Raw genomic sequence first — 18,202 nt, 5'->3', positions numbered from 1 at the left:
ACAAAAATATTCCAAAGATAAATACATTAAAAATTATGAGCCACTCACATACTGTGGCCATGGGGGCCACAGGACAATAATACAAATAAAAATAAATAAATAAATAAGTGCATAAAACAGAGAGGTAGCCAAAGGCAAGTGATACAGATCTCCCTAATTCACAGAATTAAAATACCTGATAAAATGTAATCGCCATGAAGACTTTGTCTACAGTTAAAACATCTTGTAAACATTTCCCAGCAATGCTAATGCCAGTTCAGCTGCAACAATATTGGAAACAGTTTTAGTGTTAGGACACCTGGGGGTACCCAGGTAACTTAAGCCAAATAAATTAAAGTGAAATGCACTAGTTAAAGTGCATTAAACCCATGTGGATGCTCTCATTTCAGAAATAGAGTGGTATTCATTCAGTTTAGCTTAATTCACTTACTTTAAATTCACATCTTTAGTTAATTTGGCATCACTTTCTTGAGTATCACCAAGTGGGAAAGCTCTTGGTGTGGCCACTGGCTGCTGCAGGTGTTATTAACACTATATCATTTAACCCTGCTCAGAAAAGGCCTACTCAATATGTTATTACAAATATGTTGGTAGTAGCTGGTGCCCTGACTAGAACAGAATACCCAGTGGTACCAAACTGATGGAAGTGAACGGGTTTTATCAACTGGGGGAAAAGTTTAGAAAATGTTGCTACTGTAGTAGACCTCATAAAAAGCCTTGGAAGAGTCAAACAACATTTGGATTCTGCTGAGCAGGATTCCTGTAAGAAATGCTGGCCTGATCAGTGAAGTCAACTGAAAGAGTTAACTCTGCTCTGTGAGACACCATGAGGGAAAAACATATGGAAAAAACCTAATGTGTCTTTTAAAAAAATCAATTTTATCTCATCATCATCACTCCCATAACCGCACTGGTCGCTGAGGCACCATCATTGATGAGCAATCAACCAATTGTCTACATCCCTAACGACTGTGTGTCAGTGCTTGAGTCTCCATGAAGTCCATTCCTGTCCACTCTTTTAAGTTGTCAATCCATCTCTTCTTCTATCTACCTCTTATCCTCTTCTCCTGTACCGTCCCTTGGAGAATGATCTTGGATAATCCAGATGATCTAGTTACATGGCCGTACCACTTCAGCTTGCACTTCTTCATGGTCGTCAGGAGGTCTTTATATGACCCAGCGCATTGGGTGATGATGTTGCAGACCTGTTCATTAGTGACGTGGTCAAAGTAGCAGATGCCCAGGATTTTACAGAAGTATCTCAACTCTACTACCTGTATTTTCCGTTCAAGTTCTGCCATAAGGGTCCATGTCTCACACGCACACAGAAAAATGGAGATGACCAATTCAGGAGCAGTTTCAGTTTTGATTCCAGGGAGATGTTCTTATGCCTCCAATTGGCTTTAACATTGCCACTGCTGCTGTTATAATTTGCGCAGTTCTTGCCAGAATTTCTGCCTTGAATCCTTCATCAGTGATGATTGCCCTCAAATACTTCAACTATTTCACTATCTCCAGCTCTTGTCCACTGACAGTGATGTGTGAGCTGATCCTGTCATGTTTGTTTGTCATCAGCTTGGTTTTCTCTGTACTAATTTCCATGCCGTATTTTGCGGAGGTTTCATCCAATCATTTCACAAGGTTGGCAAGTTCATCTTCACTGCCTGCCAAGTCATCAATATCATCAGCGAACCAAAGATTTGAGATTGTTCGCCCCCCAGTGCTGACTGTGCATATGTGATCTTCTAGGGCATCAGTCATTATGCGCTCCGAGTAGATGTTGAACAGTGTGGGCGAAAGAAGGCAGCCTTGCTGGACTCCAACAGTGGTGCAAAACTACTCTCTTATCGTGTCATTGACGAGAATTGCACTGCTGGCCTTGGCATACAGTTGTTTAATGGTAAGAATAAGCTTACAACCAACAGTGCATTTCTTCACGGTTGCCCAGAGAGCTTCATGCCATGCTCTGTCAAACGCCATCTTGAAGTCAATAAAGACGTGGTAGATATCCTGCTGGTGTTGTAAGTACTTCTCACATAGAACATGAAGGTTGAAAATCTGTTACGTGATACTTCTTCCAGCATGAAAGCCAGCCTGTTCTTCAGCGATGACAGTCTCCGCTTGTAGCGTCAATCTTTTCAATATGACTTTCAACATCACTTTGCTGGGATGGCTAAATAAGCTCATGGTCTGGTAATTTTGACACGATTTCAGATTGCCTTTCTTTGGCAGAGTGATGATTAGTGACTGTGTCCATGTGGAGGGCCACTCATCTAGTCTAGGCAGGGGCAGCTCTACAAATTTGGCCGCCCCAAGCAGTCATGCCCGGGAGGTGCCCCCGAGCCGCGGGAGCAGCGGACCTCCCGCAGGCATGACTGCGGAGGGTCCGCTGGTCGCTCGGCTGGACCTCCCGCAGCTGCGGGCGGTTCGCTGGTCCGGCGGCTCCAGTTGAGCTGCCGCAGGCATGCCTGCGGGAGGTCCAGCCGAGCCGTGGGACCAGCGAACCGTCCGCAGTCATGCCCGCGGGAGGTCCACTGGAGCCGCCGGCCGAGCGTCCCCTCCGCAGTCATGCCTGTGGCAGGTCCGCTGCTCCCGGGGCTCCGGTGGACCTCCCGCAGGCATGACTGCGGCAGGTCCGCCGGCCCAGCCTGCCGCCCCCCCGGGAAAGGGCCGCCCCAGGCGGGTGCTTGCCCCGCTGGGCTCTGAGTCTAGGACAAACACTAAAATGTCTTAATTATACCAGTACTAGAGACTTTCTTTTGATTTATTCTGTGAAAGGGGTGGATTTTGGGGGCTTAACCAGTGGGTTAGGTCAACTGCAGTGAACTGACAGTGCTTGCAGCCAGGAGTACTGGGAATCAGTGAATGACTAAAACAGAAGTGAAATTTAGGAAGATGCAGAGGAAGATGCAGGGTCTGATGCCAGGTTCAGAGAGATCTTGCTACACTTTAACTATGAAATTCCTGGGTTTGTAATGCTTGAGACAGTTACAACATCCCTGTAATGTTTCTTACCCTAAAGTTACAGATATGTACTTTCCTGCTTAACTCCACTTTAGCATAGCTTTTACATTTGAATAAATAACAACACCCATAATGATGACAATGACAATACAAGTTAATATAAGGAAAGAATCTCATCAGCTGGCTTTGGTAATGTAACTCAAGGGAGTGGAGTTACAGAGTTTTCTCACATTAGAATCCCATGCTGATTTAAAAAAAAAATTATATCACTGCATCTATTAACAAAACTGAAAATGTGTTAATTATATTCCATGTTTCAAACATTTCATATTCCTAATCAAAGTGCAGAAGAGTATACTGAAATTAATAAGTCCATATGGCAATACATGAATATGATTTAAAGTATCACTGCAGCTGATGACTGAGAAAGTAACCCTTTTAGTAGCTATAATCCTGAAACATTGTACTGAAGAATTAAAATCCATAGTTATCAGTCTCCCCATTCTTGCAATTCTTTCTTGATAAACTGGTGTTTCAGTTGTAGCATGAATTTCTCCCTAAAGTAGTTTCAGCTCACTTTGTGAATGAATTGTGAGGCTGATGACCTTCTACCCAAATACCTCCTCTTTCCTCAAAATATGTTTGTAAAAGTACCATCTTGTTTTTCTTGTCTGACATATTGCCCCTCAGAAGGACAAAGGCACTCATTGGAAGTGGATAAGGCCCGAACACAAAATCTCCTGTTTCCAAAGCCACTATCATTCATTGTCTAACAACAATTAAAATTCAGACTGATTATCAATGATAGGTTAGGAAAGCAGGGGCGGTTCTAGCTTTTTTGCCACCCCAAGCACAGCAGTCAGGCAGCCCTCGGCGGCTTGCCTGTGGGAGGTCCGCCGGTCCCGCGGCTTTGGCATACCCGCCGCCAAATTGCCGCCAAATCCGCGGGACTGGCAGACCTCCCACAGGCAAGCCGCTGAAGGCTGACTGACTGCCGCCCTCGCAGGGACCGGCAGGGCGTCCCCCGCGGCTTGCCGCCCCAGGCACATGCTTGGAGCGCTGGTGCCTGGAGCCGACGCTGTAGGAAAGACAAAAAAGCATCAGACAGTGAGTAGGTAAATTATCAACATACCACTTTTTTGTTTAAGTTTAATAAATTACTGCCACACAAAGGCAAAATAAAGAGTTAAACTTAATTGTATTAAAACTCATCCTAAATAAAGATTCAGGAATAATAATCAGTTTCAAATCAGAAAAACAACTTAAAAGAAAAAACTACAGAAAAACTATTATAAAATTAACAGTTTTGGTTTAAGATAAGGCTTCATACACAAATTATTTTCTCTGAAAACAGTGCCTACTTGTAATCTTTTATTCTTATTCTAGGAGAGTTTTCTTTTTTAAGTTTTAAACTGCTGTCATGGTTAAAAAGAAGTTACAACAAAGATACTATAATACATAAAATGGTTCACCTTTAATTCACAAAATAAATATAAATAGGGAATTTTGAGTATAATTAGCAATGAAATATTGCAATATATTTGATGACTATGGTGGGGTGTTGTGTTTTTTTGTTTACAGCAGAGACAATGAGGAATATCAACAGGCTTCTCAGTACACATCCTTCCTAAACCTACGACCACCTTCTAGATCAGAAGTGGGCAAACTATGGCACGCGGGCCACATCCAGCCTATGGGACCGTCCTGCCCGGTCCCTGAGCTCCTGGCTGGGGAGCCTAGTCCCTGGCCCCTCCTCTGCTGTCCCACCTCCCCCGTAGCCATGCCACCGCGCAGGCCCCGCTCCAGCCCGCCGCTCCCGCTGGGCAGCGTGGGGAGTGCAGCTGACTCTGGCCGGGTGTCGTGGCTGCAAGCTCCTGCTGCTGGTAAGGGGGCGGGGAGCGGGTGGGTTGGGTAAGGGAGCGGGGGGTACTGGGGGGCAGTCAGGGAGAACGGGGCTGTTGGATGGGGTGGAGGTTCTGGGTGGGCAGTCAGTGAATGGGGAACAGGGAGGGTTGAGAGTGGGAGTCCCAGGGGGCCTGTCAGGGGATAGGGATGTGGATAGGGGTCGGGAGGGCAGTCGGGGACAGGAAGCAGGGGGGGCTGGATAAGGGGGTCAGATCCTGGGGGGCGGCTCCCGGGAGGGGGTGGTCAGGGGACAAAGAGCAGAGGGTGGTTGGATAGAGAGTGGGAATCCTGGGGTGGCTGTCAAGGGGCAGGGGTGTAGATAGGGGTCAGGGCAGTCAGGGACCAGGGGGTTTGGATAGGGGGCAGGGGTCCCGGGAGAGGGCGGTCAGGGGACAAGGAGCAAGGGGTGTTGGATGGTTTAGAGGTTCGGGGGAGGGGGGAAGTGGGAGGGGGTGGAGGCCAGGCTGTTTGGGGAGGCACAGCCTTCCCTACCCAGCCCTCCATACAGTTGCGCAACCCCAATGTGGCCCTCAGGCCAAAAAGTTTGCCCACCCCTGATCTAGATATTTGAGTACCAAAAACCAAAATCATCTATTCCAACCTCCTATAATATACGGAACAGCTCCTACTAAATATTAATAAGTTCTTTATCCAAATATTTCTACATTTTAATTATTCCTAAAAAATGTTTTACTTTAGTCTAATTTTATGTTTTTGCTCCTCGTTCACATTCCCTTCATAACCCTGATTAATTCCTTCCTCTTCCCAATGTTCATTCCTTTGAGATATTTGTAGACTGTTTTGTGCACACTTACGCTATTTCCTAAATAAATGCTCAATTGTTCCATCGTATGTTCAATTTTTTTCTGCATAATTGTTTAAGTAAACCAAATTCCTAACCGTAAGTCAATAGTTTATTGGAGTGCCAGAAGAGCTAATGTGACTCCAATCTAACTGTCCTTGATTATCCTCTCCCTCATAATAGGCAGACTACAACTTAATGAAAACCGTTAGTTTTAATCACAATACCTTTTTGTACAGCTATAGGGAATTGTTGAAGCCTCCAAATTGACATGCAATCAATTTTCATTACAAGCTTTTTCTTTCGCTGTTTTTCCCGCTTCAAAGCTTCTTCAGCCTCTTTACGTTCAGCTTCTAGTCGCTTAATCAGCTCAATGACCTCTGATAACACTGCTTCTGTTTCCTGCTTTAAGGTTAAAGTCCTGCTGTTTTAAAATACATTTTTAAAAGTTACATATAAAACTACATATATATATATATATATATATATGTTTTTACATACACACACACACACACACACACACACCCCTACCTTCAGCTAAGTTCTCAACATAAAGTTGTCCTATTCACATATACCAAAGCATACACCAGGGATCCGCAACCTTTGGCACGCAGCCCATCAGGAAAATCCGCTACCAGGACAGTTTGTTTACTTGCAGCGTCCGCAGGTTTGGCCATGGTTCATCATTCATCGTTCCAGGCCAATGGGGGCTGTGGGAAGTGGCACAGGCTGAGGGATGTGCTGGCCGCTGCTTCCCGTAGCCCCCATTGGCCTGGAATGGTGAACCGCAGCCAGTGGGAGCTGCGATCGCCGAACCTGCGGATGCTACAGGTAAACAAACTGTCCGGCCTGCCAGCCGATTTCCCTGACAGGCCGCGTGCCAAAGATTGCCAATCCCTAGTATATACAATTACTTGCAACACAAAACTGGCACTTTCAATAGTATTTTCCCCTAAGAACATAGGAATGGCCATACTGGGTCAGACCAAAGATCCATCCAGCCCAGTATCCCATCTGCTGACAGTGGCCAATGCCAGTTGTCCCAGAGGAAGTAAACCTAACAGGTAATGAGCAAGTGATCTCCCTCCTGCCATCCATCTCGACTGTCTGACAAACAGAGGCTAGGGACACCATTCCTTACCAATCCTGGCTAACAGCCATTAATGGACTTAAGCTCCATGAATTTATCTAGTTCTCTCTTAAACCCTGTTATAGTCCTAGCCTTCACAACCTCCTCAGGCAAGGAGTTCCACAGGTTGACTGTGCGCTGTGTGAAGAACTTCCTTTTATTTGTTTTAAACCTGCTGCCTGTTAATTTCATTTGGTGGCCCCTAGTTCTTATATTATGGGAACAAGTAAAATATCTTTTCCTTATTCACTTTCTCCACACCACTCATGATTTTATATACCTCTATCATATCCCCCCTTAGTTTCCTCTTTTCCAAGCTGAAAAGTCCTAGCCTTCTTAATCTCTCCTCATATGGGACCCATTCCAAACCCCTAATCATTTTAGCTGCCCTTCTCTAAATCTTTTCTAATGCCAGTATATCTTTTTTGAGTTGAGGAGACCACATCTGTGGGCGTACCATGGATTTATATAAGGGCAATAAGATATTTTCTGTCTTATTCTCTATCTTTTTTTAATGATTCCTAACATCTTGTTTGCTTTTTTGACTGCCGCTGCATACTGCGTGGACATCTTCAGAGAACTATCCACGATGACTCCAAGATCTCTTTCCTGATTAGTTGTAGCTAAATTAGCCCCCATCATATTGTATGTATAGTTGGGGTTATTTTTCCCAATGTACATTTCTTTACATTTATCCACATTAAATGTCATTTGCCATTTTGTTGCCCAATCACCTAGTTTTGTGATATCTTTTTGAAGTTCTTCACAGTTTGCTTTGGTCTTCGCTATCTTGAGCAGTTTAGTATTGTCTGCAAATTTTGCCACCTCACTGTTTACCCCTTCTCCAGATCATTTGAGTTGATAGGATTGGTCCTTGGACTGACCCTTGGGGAACACCACTAGTTACCCCTCTCCATTTTGAAAATTTACCATTTATTCCTACCCTTTGTTCTCTGTCTTTTAACCAGCTTTCAATCCATGAAAGGATCTTCCCTCTTATTTCATGACAATTTAATTTAAGTAAGAGTGTTTGGTGAGGGACCTTGTCAAAGGCTTTCTGGAAATCTAAGTACACTATGTCCACTGGATCCCCCTTATCTACATGTTTGTTGATCCCTTCAAAGAACTCTAATAGATTAGTAAGACATGATTTCCCTTTACAGAAACCATGTTGACTTTTGCCCAACAGTTTATGTTCTTCTATGTGTCTGACAATTCTATTCTTTACAATTGTTTCAGCTTATTTGCCCGGTACTGACGTTAGACTTACCGGTCTGTAATTGCTGGGATTACCTCTAGAGACCTTTTTAAATATTGGCGTTACATTAGCTATCTTCCAGTCATTGGGTACAGAAGCCGATTTAAAGGACAGGTTACAAACCATAGTTAATAGTTCCGCAATTTCACATTTGAGTTCTTTCAGAACTCTTGGGTGAATACCATCTGGTCCCGGTGACTTGTTACTGTTAAGTTTATCAATTAATTCCAAAACCTTCTCTAATGACACTTCAATCTGTGACAATTCCTCACATTTGTCACCTACAAAGAACGGCTCAGGTTTGGGAATCTCCCTAACACCCTCAGCCATGAAGACTAAAGCAAAGAATCCATTTAGTTTCTCCGCAATGACTTTACCATCTTTAAGTGCTCCTTTTTTGTCTCTATACCCTCACTTTATTTCAGATACAGAGTATAGTAAATGTATAGTAAAATGGCTGATGACATAAGCTCTCATTTGCTTATGGGGATACTATCCAGAGAGGAGTACAACTGCAAAATTCTTCCAGATTCCTTTAATGTACTTTTTCTTGCTGAGAAAGTACCTTATTAAAACATCTGTACCCCGATAAAACTCAATGGGGTCTCAATATCATTATCTACCATGAGCATTTAGACTTAGTCAAAATTCCACTCTGTGAAAAGCTGCTACAAAACATACTTCAAGCACTAAGGATAAATTATTTCCATAAAAGAATCTCTGAGGTCAAGGTCTGCTGTTCTGATTTATACACCTACAGTAACGCCTCAATTAATGCTGTAGTTATGTTCCTGAAAAATGCAACTTTATGCGAAATGATGTTAAGTGAATCCAATTTCCCCATAAGAATTAATGTAAATGGGGGGCGGGGGTTATGTTCCAGGAAATTTTTTTTGCCAATCAAAAGACATTATATACATATAAAGTATAAGTTTTAAACAATTTTAAACAAACAGTTTAATATTGTACACAGCAATGAATGATTGTAAAGCTTGGTTGAGGTGGTGGAGTAAGAGGGTGGAATATTTCTCACAGAATGCCTTTCTGCTAAATGATGAGCCCTCAAGGGTTAATACGCTGTTGTTAATGTAGCCTCACACTCTACAGGGCAGCATGGACTGAGGCAAGAGAGAGGAAACAATAGATGCAGGGCAGTAGCTACAAACACTTCTCTGCAAAAACTGAACAAGATGATGAACCCACGCTATCCAGCTGGAGCGCACCATTGCCTCCTCTGACAGCTGCACAGGTGCTGACTTTCCAAAGTACTGGGGGGGGGGGGCCGTGCATGAATGAGAGAGACGTGCATTGCCCATTTAAGTACGCTGACTGCACTTCAAGTACGTTGCCCTTTTAAGCAGATCAGCCAGTTCAGACAGGAAGCAACAGCTTCCTGCAAGGTCCCCCTCCTTTCTGTCCCCGAGCCCTGTAACTGTCCCCTCCTCCACTTTGTGGAGAGGGGATAAGGAGTGAGGGGCAGGAACAGGGGGACATCCTGACATCATCACCTCTCTGCCCCCCTCACCCAGCAAGCAGGAAGCTCCCAGGAGCACCTCCACGGCAAAGGGCAGGTCAGGAGCAGCACAGCAGTGTGGGGAGGGTGACTTGAACTGCTGCTGGGCAGCTGCTGAGCCACATACCTTACAGGGAATTTAGGGGAGCTGATGGGTCGGGGGCTGCTGGCCCCCCCGGTTCTAATCCCCATGAGGAGGGGCTGCTCTTCCAGAGAATCCTGCAAGCAGTGGACAAAGCAGGCAGCTGCCAAACAACCTTATAAGGGAGCATTGCACAACTTTAAACAAGCATGTTCCCTAATTGATCAGAAACGTAACAATGAAACAACATTAAGTGAGGAGTTATTGCACCTAAAATATTTAAATGTTTTAAACTACAGTCTTAAGGGCTTCAGCTGGGCCTCCCATTATACACCTACAATTTAAGGGTAGAAGGGACCACCAGATCATCTAGTCAACCTCCTATACAACACAAGCCACTAAACACAACCCAGGCATTTCCATACCATCAGAATTAGACCAAATTATTACCGCCCACAGGAGACCAAACTATTGTGTGCAGCGGGCTTTAAAAAGTCAAAAAATTGCAAGCACAGAAAGGGAGGCCACATCTTAAAATCTGGTGTGAAAGCCTTGCCTTACTGACGTCAATGGGAGTTTTGCCACTGACTTCAGTGGAGCCAGGATTTCACCTCTACCCCTTAATATTTATTGACAAGTTATGTAATTGGCTTCCTTTTGATAAATGGAAAGTCAAAGTTGTTTTATTTTTAAATCAAACTTTAAAAGGTATGTACTGAATATTGTTTTTAATTGCATGAATTGTAAAAGAGCCTCAGCCTTTTTTGTCAAGACAACTGTATGAATGCATTGTGTTATTATTACTATTATAATTTGTGTCCATAGGTGCCAAGCAAAAAAGGCTTCTAGAATTTTCAGCAGCCACAGAGGCTATTTTTGGCTGGTTCAGACCCTAAATGCCTAAAATGCAGTAGAGGTTTAACCACAGAAATGAAAGCTGTCTCGGCATAGAGCAATTTTTGAGACTATGATTTATCAGTGCTTAATATGCTATTGTGTTTTAGTTCTCCACCTTGTAAATCAGGAAGATATTTACATTTTAAAAATGTGTATATATTAGGTATATTGCAATCATTGTTACAACTTTGAAAATTATGTCACAGAAGGAAAAACAAATTTACTAGTACAATTCTGTCGTTCAGAACAAACACCTTGAAACATCTTTACCTTCACAATACATCCCAATATCTTTATCATCAACTTAGAGGAGTTTGATAACCAGATATCTTCACTATTTCAGTGCTGTCCATATCTGAAATCCTATGTGTACAGACAACTGTCAGTAACAAGTTTGTCGTTCAAAATGGTTTACTACATATTAAACAGACACTGACAAATAAATATTGCCTTTTAGGACACAAATTAACTTGTTCCATTTTTTAAAAAGGAAGGCACTGCTCTTTGGGGAAGAGTGAGCCTTAGGGAAAAATGCAGGTAAATACACTGCCTGATTCAGATGAAACTGAGAGACCACCTTGGATAAAAGGTCTTTTCCTTGGAAAACTGAGTGTAAGCTCAACCAGCAGGGCCTGCAAGTCTTCTTGCTGAAGTGATGGCTATCAGGAACGCAGTTTTCTGAGACAGGGGGCAGTGACAGGATGCAACTGAGGGCCCATCAGAGCCACCAGAACTGTGTTTAGGTCCCACAAGGGAACCACTTCTCGGACCAGAGGATGTAAGCAGAGAATCCCCTTCAGAAATTTCATCATCATGGCATTAGAAAAAACAAACTTCCCTTGAATGGGTGGAGGTGGGGTGGAATGCTGATATTGCCGTCACATGCACTCTCAGCAAACTGAGTACAAGGCCCAGTTTCTGAAGATTTAACAGGTAATCCAAGATGTCCTGGATGGAAGCCTCTGTCAGTTGTGTCCGGCCAGGACCTCACCAAGAACCTCTTCCATTTCTCTAAATAAGTCATCCTAGTGGAGGACTTCCTACTTGTGAATAGGACTTGTCAGACAGCCTCCGAACACTTCTCTTCCTCTTCATTTAGCCATGCAGTAGCCATGCTGTGAAGTGCAGGGAACCGATCACAGGATGCAGGGTGCAGCCATTTTTCTCACAAGGAGAGAATCTTTTGTCTCTCATGGGTTCCCACATCTCCTTCTAAATGGAAAAGCATCAGGTTTAAGATGGATTCCAGTACCAGGTGACATGGTCACATGTCCTGTGAGACCCCAAGCCTCCATTATTCCTGGGCTGACTCACATGAACACAGGAAGACTTGTAAGTAAACAGAGCCATTTACAACCAATTGTCCTAGTCAATGGGAGCCATCAAGATTCCAAGCCACTACTAATGGCCCACACTTTGCATAATTACAATAGGACTTCACAGTAATACTTCATATTTCTAGCTTCAGATACAAGAATGATACATTCATACAAATAGGATGAACACACTCAGTAGATTATAAGCTTTGTAGTACAAGAGACCTTTTGCAGAAAGCATATTCCAGTTACATTATATTCACACTCATAAGCATATTTCCATAAACATATGGAGTGCAACATCACAGTGGGGACAAGTACAGATCTTCCTGCCCAGAAGAGCCAATCTCTTGCGGTCTCTGCCCTTGTGGGCAGACTTGAACTCATCCTGCTGAGCTCTGTTGTTTATCACTGTTATGACCAGGGAATTCGGGGCCAGGTGAGAAGAGAACCTCTCAGATCCTTGCATGGGAACAAAGTAGTGCTTTTCAATGCACTTAGCTACCAGTATACCACAGCCTGTGTACTCCACAGGGCTCTCGCTGGCTCAAGTAGCACATCACTGAACAGGAGCGTCACTCTTCCAGGGATGGCAGGCTGTAAAATGTCCACCCGTCTGTGCATGTTCTCTTGAAGAAACTCCACCTGGATGCCTAGGAATGTGGCTACGCTGCATAAAAAGCCCTCTGGAATAGAGGGGGAGGACGAACCAGGCAGCATGACATCATCCAGCAATGAGGAAGAAGGTCTCAGCTAAGCCAAACTGACTCTCACCCATGGGAAGACATCCCAGGAGGGAGGACTCCAGCAGCTCTGCAGGGAGGAAGTCCACCCATACCTGGGCTTGCAGCTGATCTGAAACCACTGCCGTTGACCTGATGGGTGACTTCAGCAGCTAATGGGATGAAGAGCGGGATCTCTGTGAATTCATCAAGGGATGAGGAGCAGGAAGATCATCAGACCCTTGGAACTCATCAGATGATGCAGAGCGGGAAGATGATGATCCCAACTCGGAATCAAAAGTGTCCCAGGATCTCAGCAACATGGGCAGAGCAATGCCTGAGGGAGCCAACAGGCAGTCTGATTCATCTGTCACCTAGAATGAGGCAGGAATTGGTGCCACAATGAAGGAAGTACCCTTAGTACAGAGCATGCCGTTGCTGCAGGCAGTGTCCGTCACAGCATAAACAGCGGTACCCGAGCACCAAAATACATCAACATCAAGGATGGCAAAAGCTGCCCTGGGAGCACCTACAGCATTTAATGCAGTGAGGCTGAAGAGGGTCCGGTGCCAAGGTCCTCCCCAACCGCTTCTGGTACTGGCTCCATTTCCACCACAGGGAGGGGAGATCTGGATGCAGTGTTTTCAGACACAAGGGTTCAGTGGCTCACTCCATCAGAGGGCTATAGGTGCCATAGCCCTGAGAAAGTCCTGGATGAAGAGTGAGGTTGGGACCAAAAGGCAGAGTAGGTCTGCGGCTGCTTGGTACACTGGCAGCATGGATGCAGTCGGTACCGGCATCTCCCTTATCAGTATTGGACTCAATGGATGCCTGGAGGCCTGAAGTGGAGTAGATGATACAGGATTTCTGCCTTTCCCATTCAGTTCCAGGAAAGGGTCAGTGGTACCAGTGCCATCCCAAGTGTCGGAACCGGTCGCATGCCAATCTGCACTTTTCCTGGGGGAGGCAGAGTTCTCCCACAACCTGGAATGGTACCAACTGGTCTTCTGAGACCTCTTTCTCGGATCCTCTGTCTCTTCAGCAAGGCACCTGCCCCAGAACAAAAGGCAGCAGTGCTCTCCGAGCCTGAGGGTGATCTTCAACCCAAGAAAGGCCTCAGTACCAGATCAGACCACATAGTCTTTTCAAGCAGGTGCAGGACCTGAGTCCTCTTTTTAAACATTTACAGATCAATCAATGCTCCTTAAGGTGGGCCTCGCTAAAACAAAGCAAGCACCTAGTATGGGGGTCGCTGTTGGAGATCATCCCTCCACAAAATGGACAATGTTTAAACACTGAAAGGAATCACTGAGGAACACTATCTACTGACTACTATCTAATACTAACCATCTAACTGTACACAAGAAACTAGATTAAGACTGAATACAAAGTTGTGAGACTACAACCACACAGAGCTCCTACTCCAGCCACAGGCGGTGAGAAGGAACTGAGAGGAGTCAGGGCGCTGCTGCCTCATAAAGCTAAGGGAGGGACCACAGCCATGAGGTGCTAGTGATGCCCCTCTACAAGTACTGTTAGGCATAAGTCTCGAGCTCCAGTGAGCTTGGCGCGCACACACCTAAGTGGAATACACATCGGCATCCACTCAAAGTTGAATTTGGTACTATTTCCCATACCGCACTTCCAATTAAGAAGTAGAGGAGACTGGATAAATACAGATGTGAGTAGGATGCTTACTGGAGTGAACTTTGCTTACATGAAGAAGTTAAATTCAACTGTTTTTGTACTAAGCCACAACAAACCAAACATGGTGAATACTTAAGTTTAAAAGCAAACAATATATTCCAAAATAAAAGAACATAACAGCAAAGTAAGGGGACCAGATGTTCTGATTTTACAGGGACAGTCCCAATATTTGGGGCTTTTATTTATATGGACTCCTATTACCCCCCACCCCATCCCGATTTTTCACACTTGCTATCTGGTCACCCTACAGCAAAGCTATAAAGAGTGTTGCTATTATACAAGAAAATAAATACGAAAAAGAAAATTAAGACCATGTATCATTCTAGTCTTGCGAGATTTTGAAAATGGTATGCTTCTATCTTGTACTCTCTAATAATATATGATACACTTCAGAGGTATAGGTAGGATGAATAACTGAGCAGGATAAGGTTTAAATACTGAATTAATTGGCTTATTATCTGTTTTAAAAGAGAATAACTGTTTGCTGGGATGTCTTCTGACATCTAAAAAGCCAGCAGTTATAAGTCCCTTGACTTTTACGGGTCCTGTTGTATTGATTTCAACAGTCACAACAGTTCCCAACCAATTATCTGCTACTAAAGGCTTGAGCAAGACACTGTGGCTCAACTTCCACTTGGAGAGGTGGTGGTAGGGATCCCCCACCCAGAGAGGCAAATGCAAGGGCCCCTTTCCTGCCCAAGAGCAGCAGCAGAGGTCTCACTTCCCACAGAGAAGCAGAAGATTCCCCCCTTTCCCTACCCGAAAAGCCAGGGCGGCACAAGAGAGACCCACCAATATTTACCCCAGCACCCAGTATGTATCTGTTTGGGGGGCTGGGAGGGGACCAGTGCATTTTTCTCTTGATGCCAGAGTCCTCTGCTTGGATGCTGTTGGTGGGCACCCTAGAGCTCTGAGTCTCAGCATTAACACCCTGTTGAGTTGCATGGGGCAGCTCTTCCATCTCAGAGCTATTGTTTCACGCTGTCTGCTGATTCAGGCAGACATCACGGCATCAGTTACTCTTAATACACATTTTCAAGGGTTTCTTTACAACCATGAGGGCTAGAAACTTATTTATTAAATGAAAGCTGGAATTCTGGTATAATCACATGATTCCAGGAGCTAGAGCCTTATGCACAGGCATTTTGTGCTTATGCCCAATTGCTGAAGCCATAGAGGCTCCTCTGCTATGTTCTACACATACAGCACTGCAGCCATCAGCTCTCCCACGTGTCAGTACATCTTTCCATCTGCCCTATACAGCTTGCATAGACAGTGGGAAGTGGGACCAACACCAAGGAAATGAGGAGGGAAGGGAAGCTGGACACAGATTCTGGGTAATGCAGAATCTGGGAGGCCAGACGCTGACCTACACTGTTGGGTGAATGGAGAGTCAATAGTAGAATTTTCTCTTCCCCACTCCCTGCCTGAGCCCATCTCAGCTCCCACTCCTCTTGTCTAACTGCAGTGCAAAGGGAAGTATGAAAGAGACCCAGAAAGAGAGAACATAGAGCTGACAGTGAAATGGGAGGAAGGACACATAGTTGATTCAAAAACAGCTGCAGCCACAGCAACAGACAGCTAACACCTTCAGATTAAGACCCCAGATATGGAGAGAAGATGAATGAAGGGATAAGGGGGGTGGGGAGAGAAGAAGACAGAGAGCTGAGGTCCTTAAGGAAGACAGCACAAAGAAGGAGTGATAGGAAGGGAATTAAAGAGACTGGAAGTTTGGAAAGAGGAAGGAAAGAATAATGAGTGGAAAGGAAACACTGGGAGGACCAGCAACTGTAAGAATTTTTGGGGAGGCTAGAGTGTGTGTAGAGTCTTGTGAAACTGGAAGGAGGTACCAGAATCTGAAAAAAGTGATACAGAAAAATAGGATTTGGAACATCAGCCAAGGACTGCTACTGGAGACACCTGGAAAACATCAGAAACTGAGAAGTTCAAAGATTGTTAGGAACACTAGAAGAAGCCCAAGCAGAACATTCAGACTCAATGAAAGGAGGAGGGAACTCAATGCACAGCTTGGGAGCCTGTTAGTTTCCCATTCATGCTTCCCCAGCCATATGGAGCATTCCTGGATCTCAGGAAACTGAAAACAAGGAAAAACAACGAGGAGTCCTTGCGACACCTTAGAGACTAACTAATTTATTTGGGCATAAACTTTCGTGGGCTAGAACCCACTCCATCAGATGCATGGAGTGAAAATACAGGAGCAGGTATAAATGCATGAAAAGATGGGAGTTGCCTTACCAAGTATGAGGTCAGTCTAACAAGACAATTCAATTAACAGAAAATTAGTATTAATTTGCAAACTGGACAACATCAAATTAGGCCTGAATAAAGACTGGGAGTGGTTGGGTCATTATAAAACCTAAACCTACTTTCCCCCATACTTATTTCTCCCTACTGTTACTCACACCTTCTTGTCAACTGTTTGAAATGGGCCACTCTCATTACCACTACAAACGTTATTTTTCCTCCCTTGGTATCCTACTGTTAATTGAATTGTCTCATTAGACTGACCTCACACTTGGTAAGGCAACTCCCTTCTGCCCATCTGAGTTGGCAGCAACAAGGGCCAGGTTCAGTATCTAGGGGTTCTGTTTCAATAACGCAATGCAAAACCGGCTTGAGCCCCCACCCAGTGACCTAGGACAATTACATACCACCCCCGGGCGCCTGTAGGAGGCAATACTTCCCCTCTTGCAAGCACGGAGTCTGAGTGTAGCAAAATCCTTTTAATAAAGGAGGGAAACAATGCGGCATTATGTTGGGGAAACATCACAAACAGGATTCATAACACAAACCATGAGCAAAAGATCCACCCCCAAGTAAGTTTGGCGGTATTCTTTTCCCCTCAGGGTCTTAAGTCCAACACCCCAAAAGTCACCCAAAAGCCCAACCGAAAAGTTTCTGCCCCTGGTCAGTGCAACCCCTGAGTTTGAAAGTTTATCTGCAGAGTTTTACACACACACCCAGGCTGGGTGGAAATGCGGGGGGGAAAGGGGCATATGGAGTGTTAAGGGGGCACCTTACGTGGTCCGAGGCCAACTGCCCCACCTCTCCGTGGGGTTCTGCTGCAGCCTTCACCATGAGCCGCTCCACTCCACCAGCCATCCCACGAACTGCTCTGCTCGGCCCCGCTTCACTCCACTCACCGTCCCGTGGGCCGCTCCAACCATCCCACAAACTGCTCCATTCTGCCAGCCACTTAGCAATACATCTTCAGGCTCCCACAGTAGTTAACACAGCACTCAGTGATCTCAGTTCTTAGTAATTTTAGTCCTTTAGTGATTTCAGCTCTTAGTAGGGGAGCCCCAGTGCTGGTGCACCATTGGCCCAAAGTGAATTCATCACAGCAGCCTGTAACTAGACTCTTAATGGAATAAAAATTAGCTCTGCTATTCAACAGTGGAGAGGAGAGGAGAGGAGAGGAGAGGAGAGGAGAGGAGGAGGTGGTGGTGGTGGTGGTGCAATTGGTGTTTTAGGCCCTCAAAAGGGGCCCATACCATCAGGTGCAAATACCTGTCCACAGCCTCTCTCAATTCACTGGGTTTTGGAACCCATATCCCTTGTCTAGCGAGTGCTACTTAGTTGATGGTGAGTCCCTCTGTCATAAAACAGTTCCATTGGCCTTGATTCACATAATCAGGGTAACAACACTTTATTCTTCCTGTATCTGGAGATAGATAGATAGCCATACCCCTGCTGCAGCCAAAGTGACCATTTGGGTGGCTGTGGGCTCATGCTAAGCGGGGTGCGTGTGCCTATGCAAACAAGACTAGCCCCTGAAGGTCTTTTCCACAACTTGCCACAATTCACCACCAGATGTCAGGGTAGAGCTCATCCTGACTGCTTATACATATAAATCAAAGAAAGTTTAAGAAAATTTACACAGAAC

At 44.8% G+C, this 18,202-nt stretch overlaps 1 protein-coding gene across 4 annotated transcripts in view; it reads right to left on the bottom strand.

Moving 5' to 3' along the window:
- The window catches only part of CCDC178 (coiled-coil domain containing 178), a 362,747-nt gene that overhangs the window by 323,568 nt on the left and 20,977 nt on the right, over positions 1-18,202 (bottom strand). For 3 of the 4 annotated variants that reach the window (XM_045006035.1, XM_045006037.1, XM_045006036.1), the window contains exon 5: positions 5,899-6,095. In XM_045006035.1, the coding sequence (XP_044861970.1) occupies positions 5,899-6,095 (197 nt within the window). The remainder of the gene's footprint in view (positions 1-5,898; positions 6,096-18,202) is intronic. The other variant, XM_045006038.1, reaches the window with a different exon arrangement.

The sequence above is a fragment of the Mauremys mutica genome, chromosome 2 (assembly GCF_020497125.1).
Source record: "Mauremys mutica isolate MM-2020 ecotype Southern chromosome 2, ASM2049712v1, whole genome shotgun sequence".
Taxonomy (NCBI): Eukaryota; Metazoa; Chordata; order Testudines; family Geoemydidae; genus Mauremys; species Mauremys mutica.
Note: the sequence above shows the minus strand (reverse complement) of the source record. Positions and strands in the feature narration are given on the sequence as shown.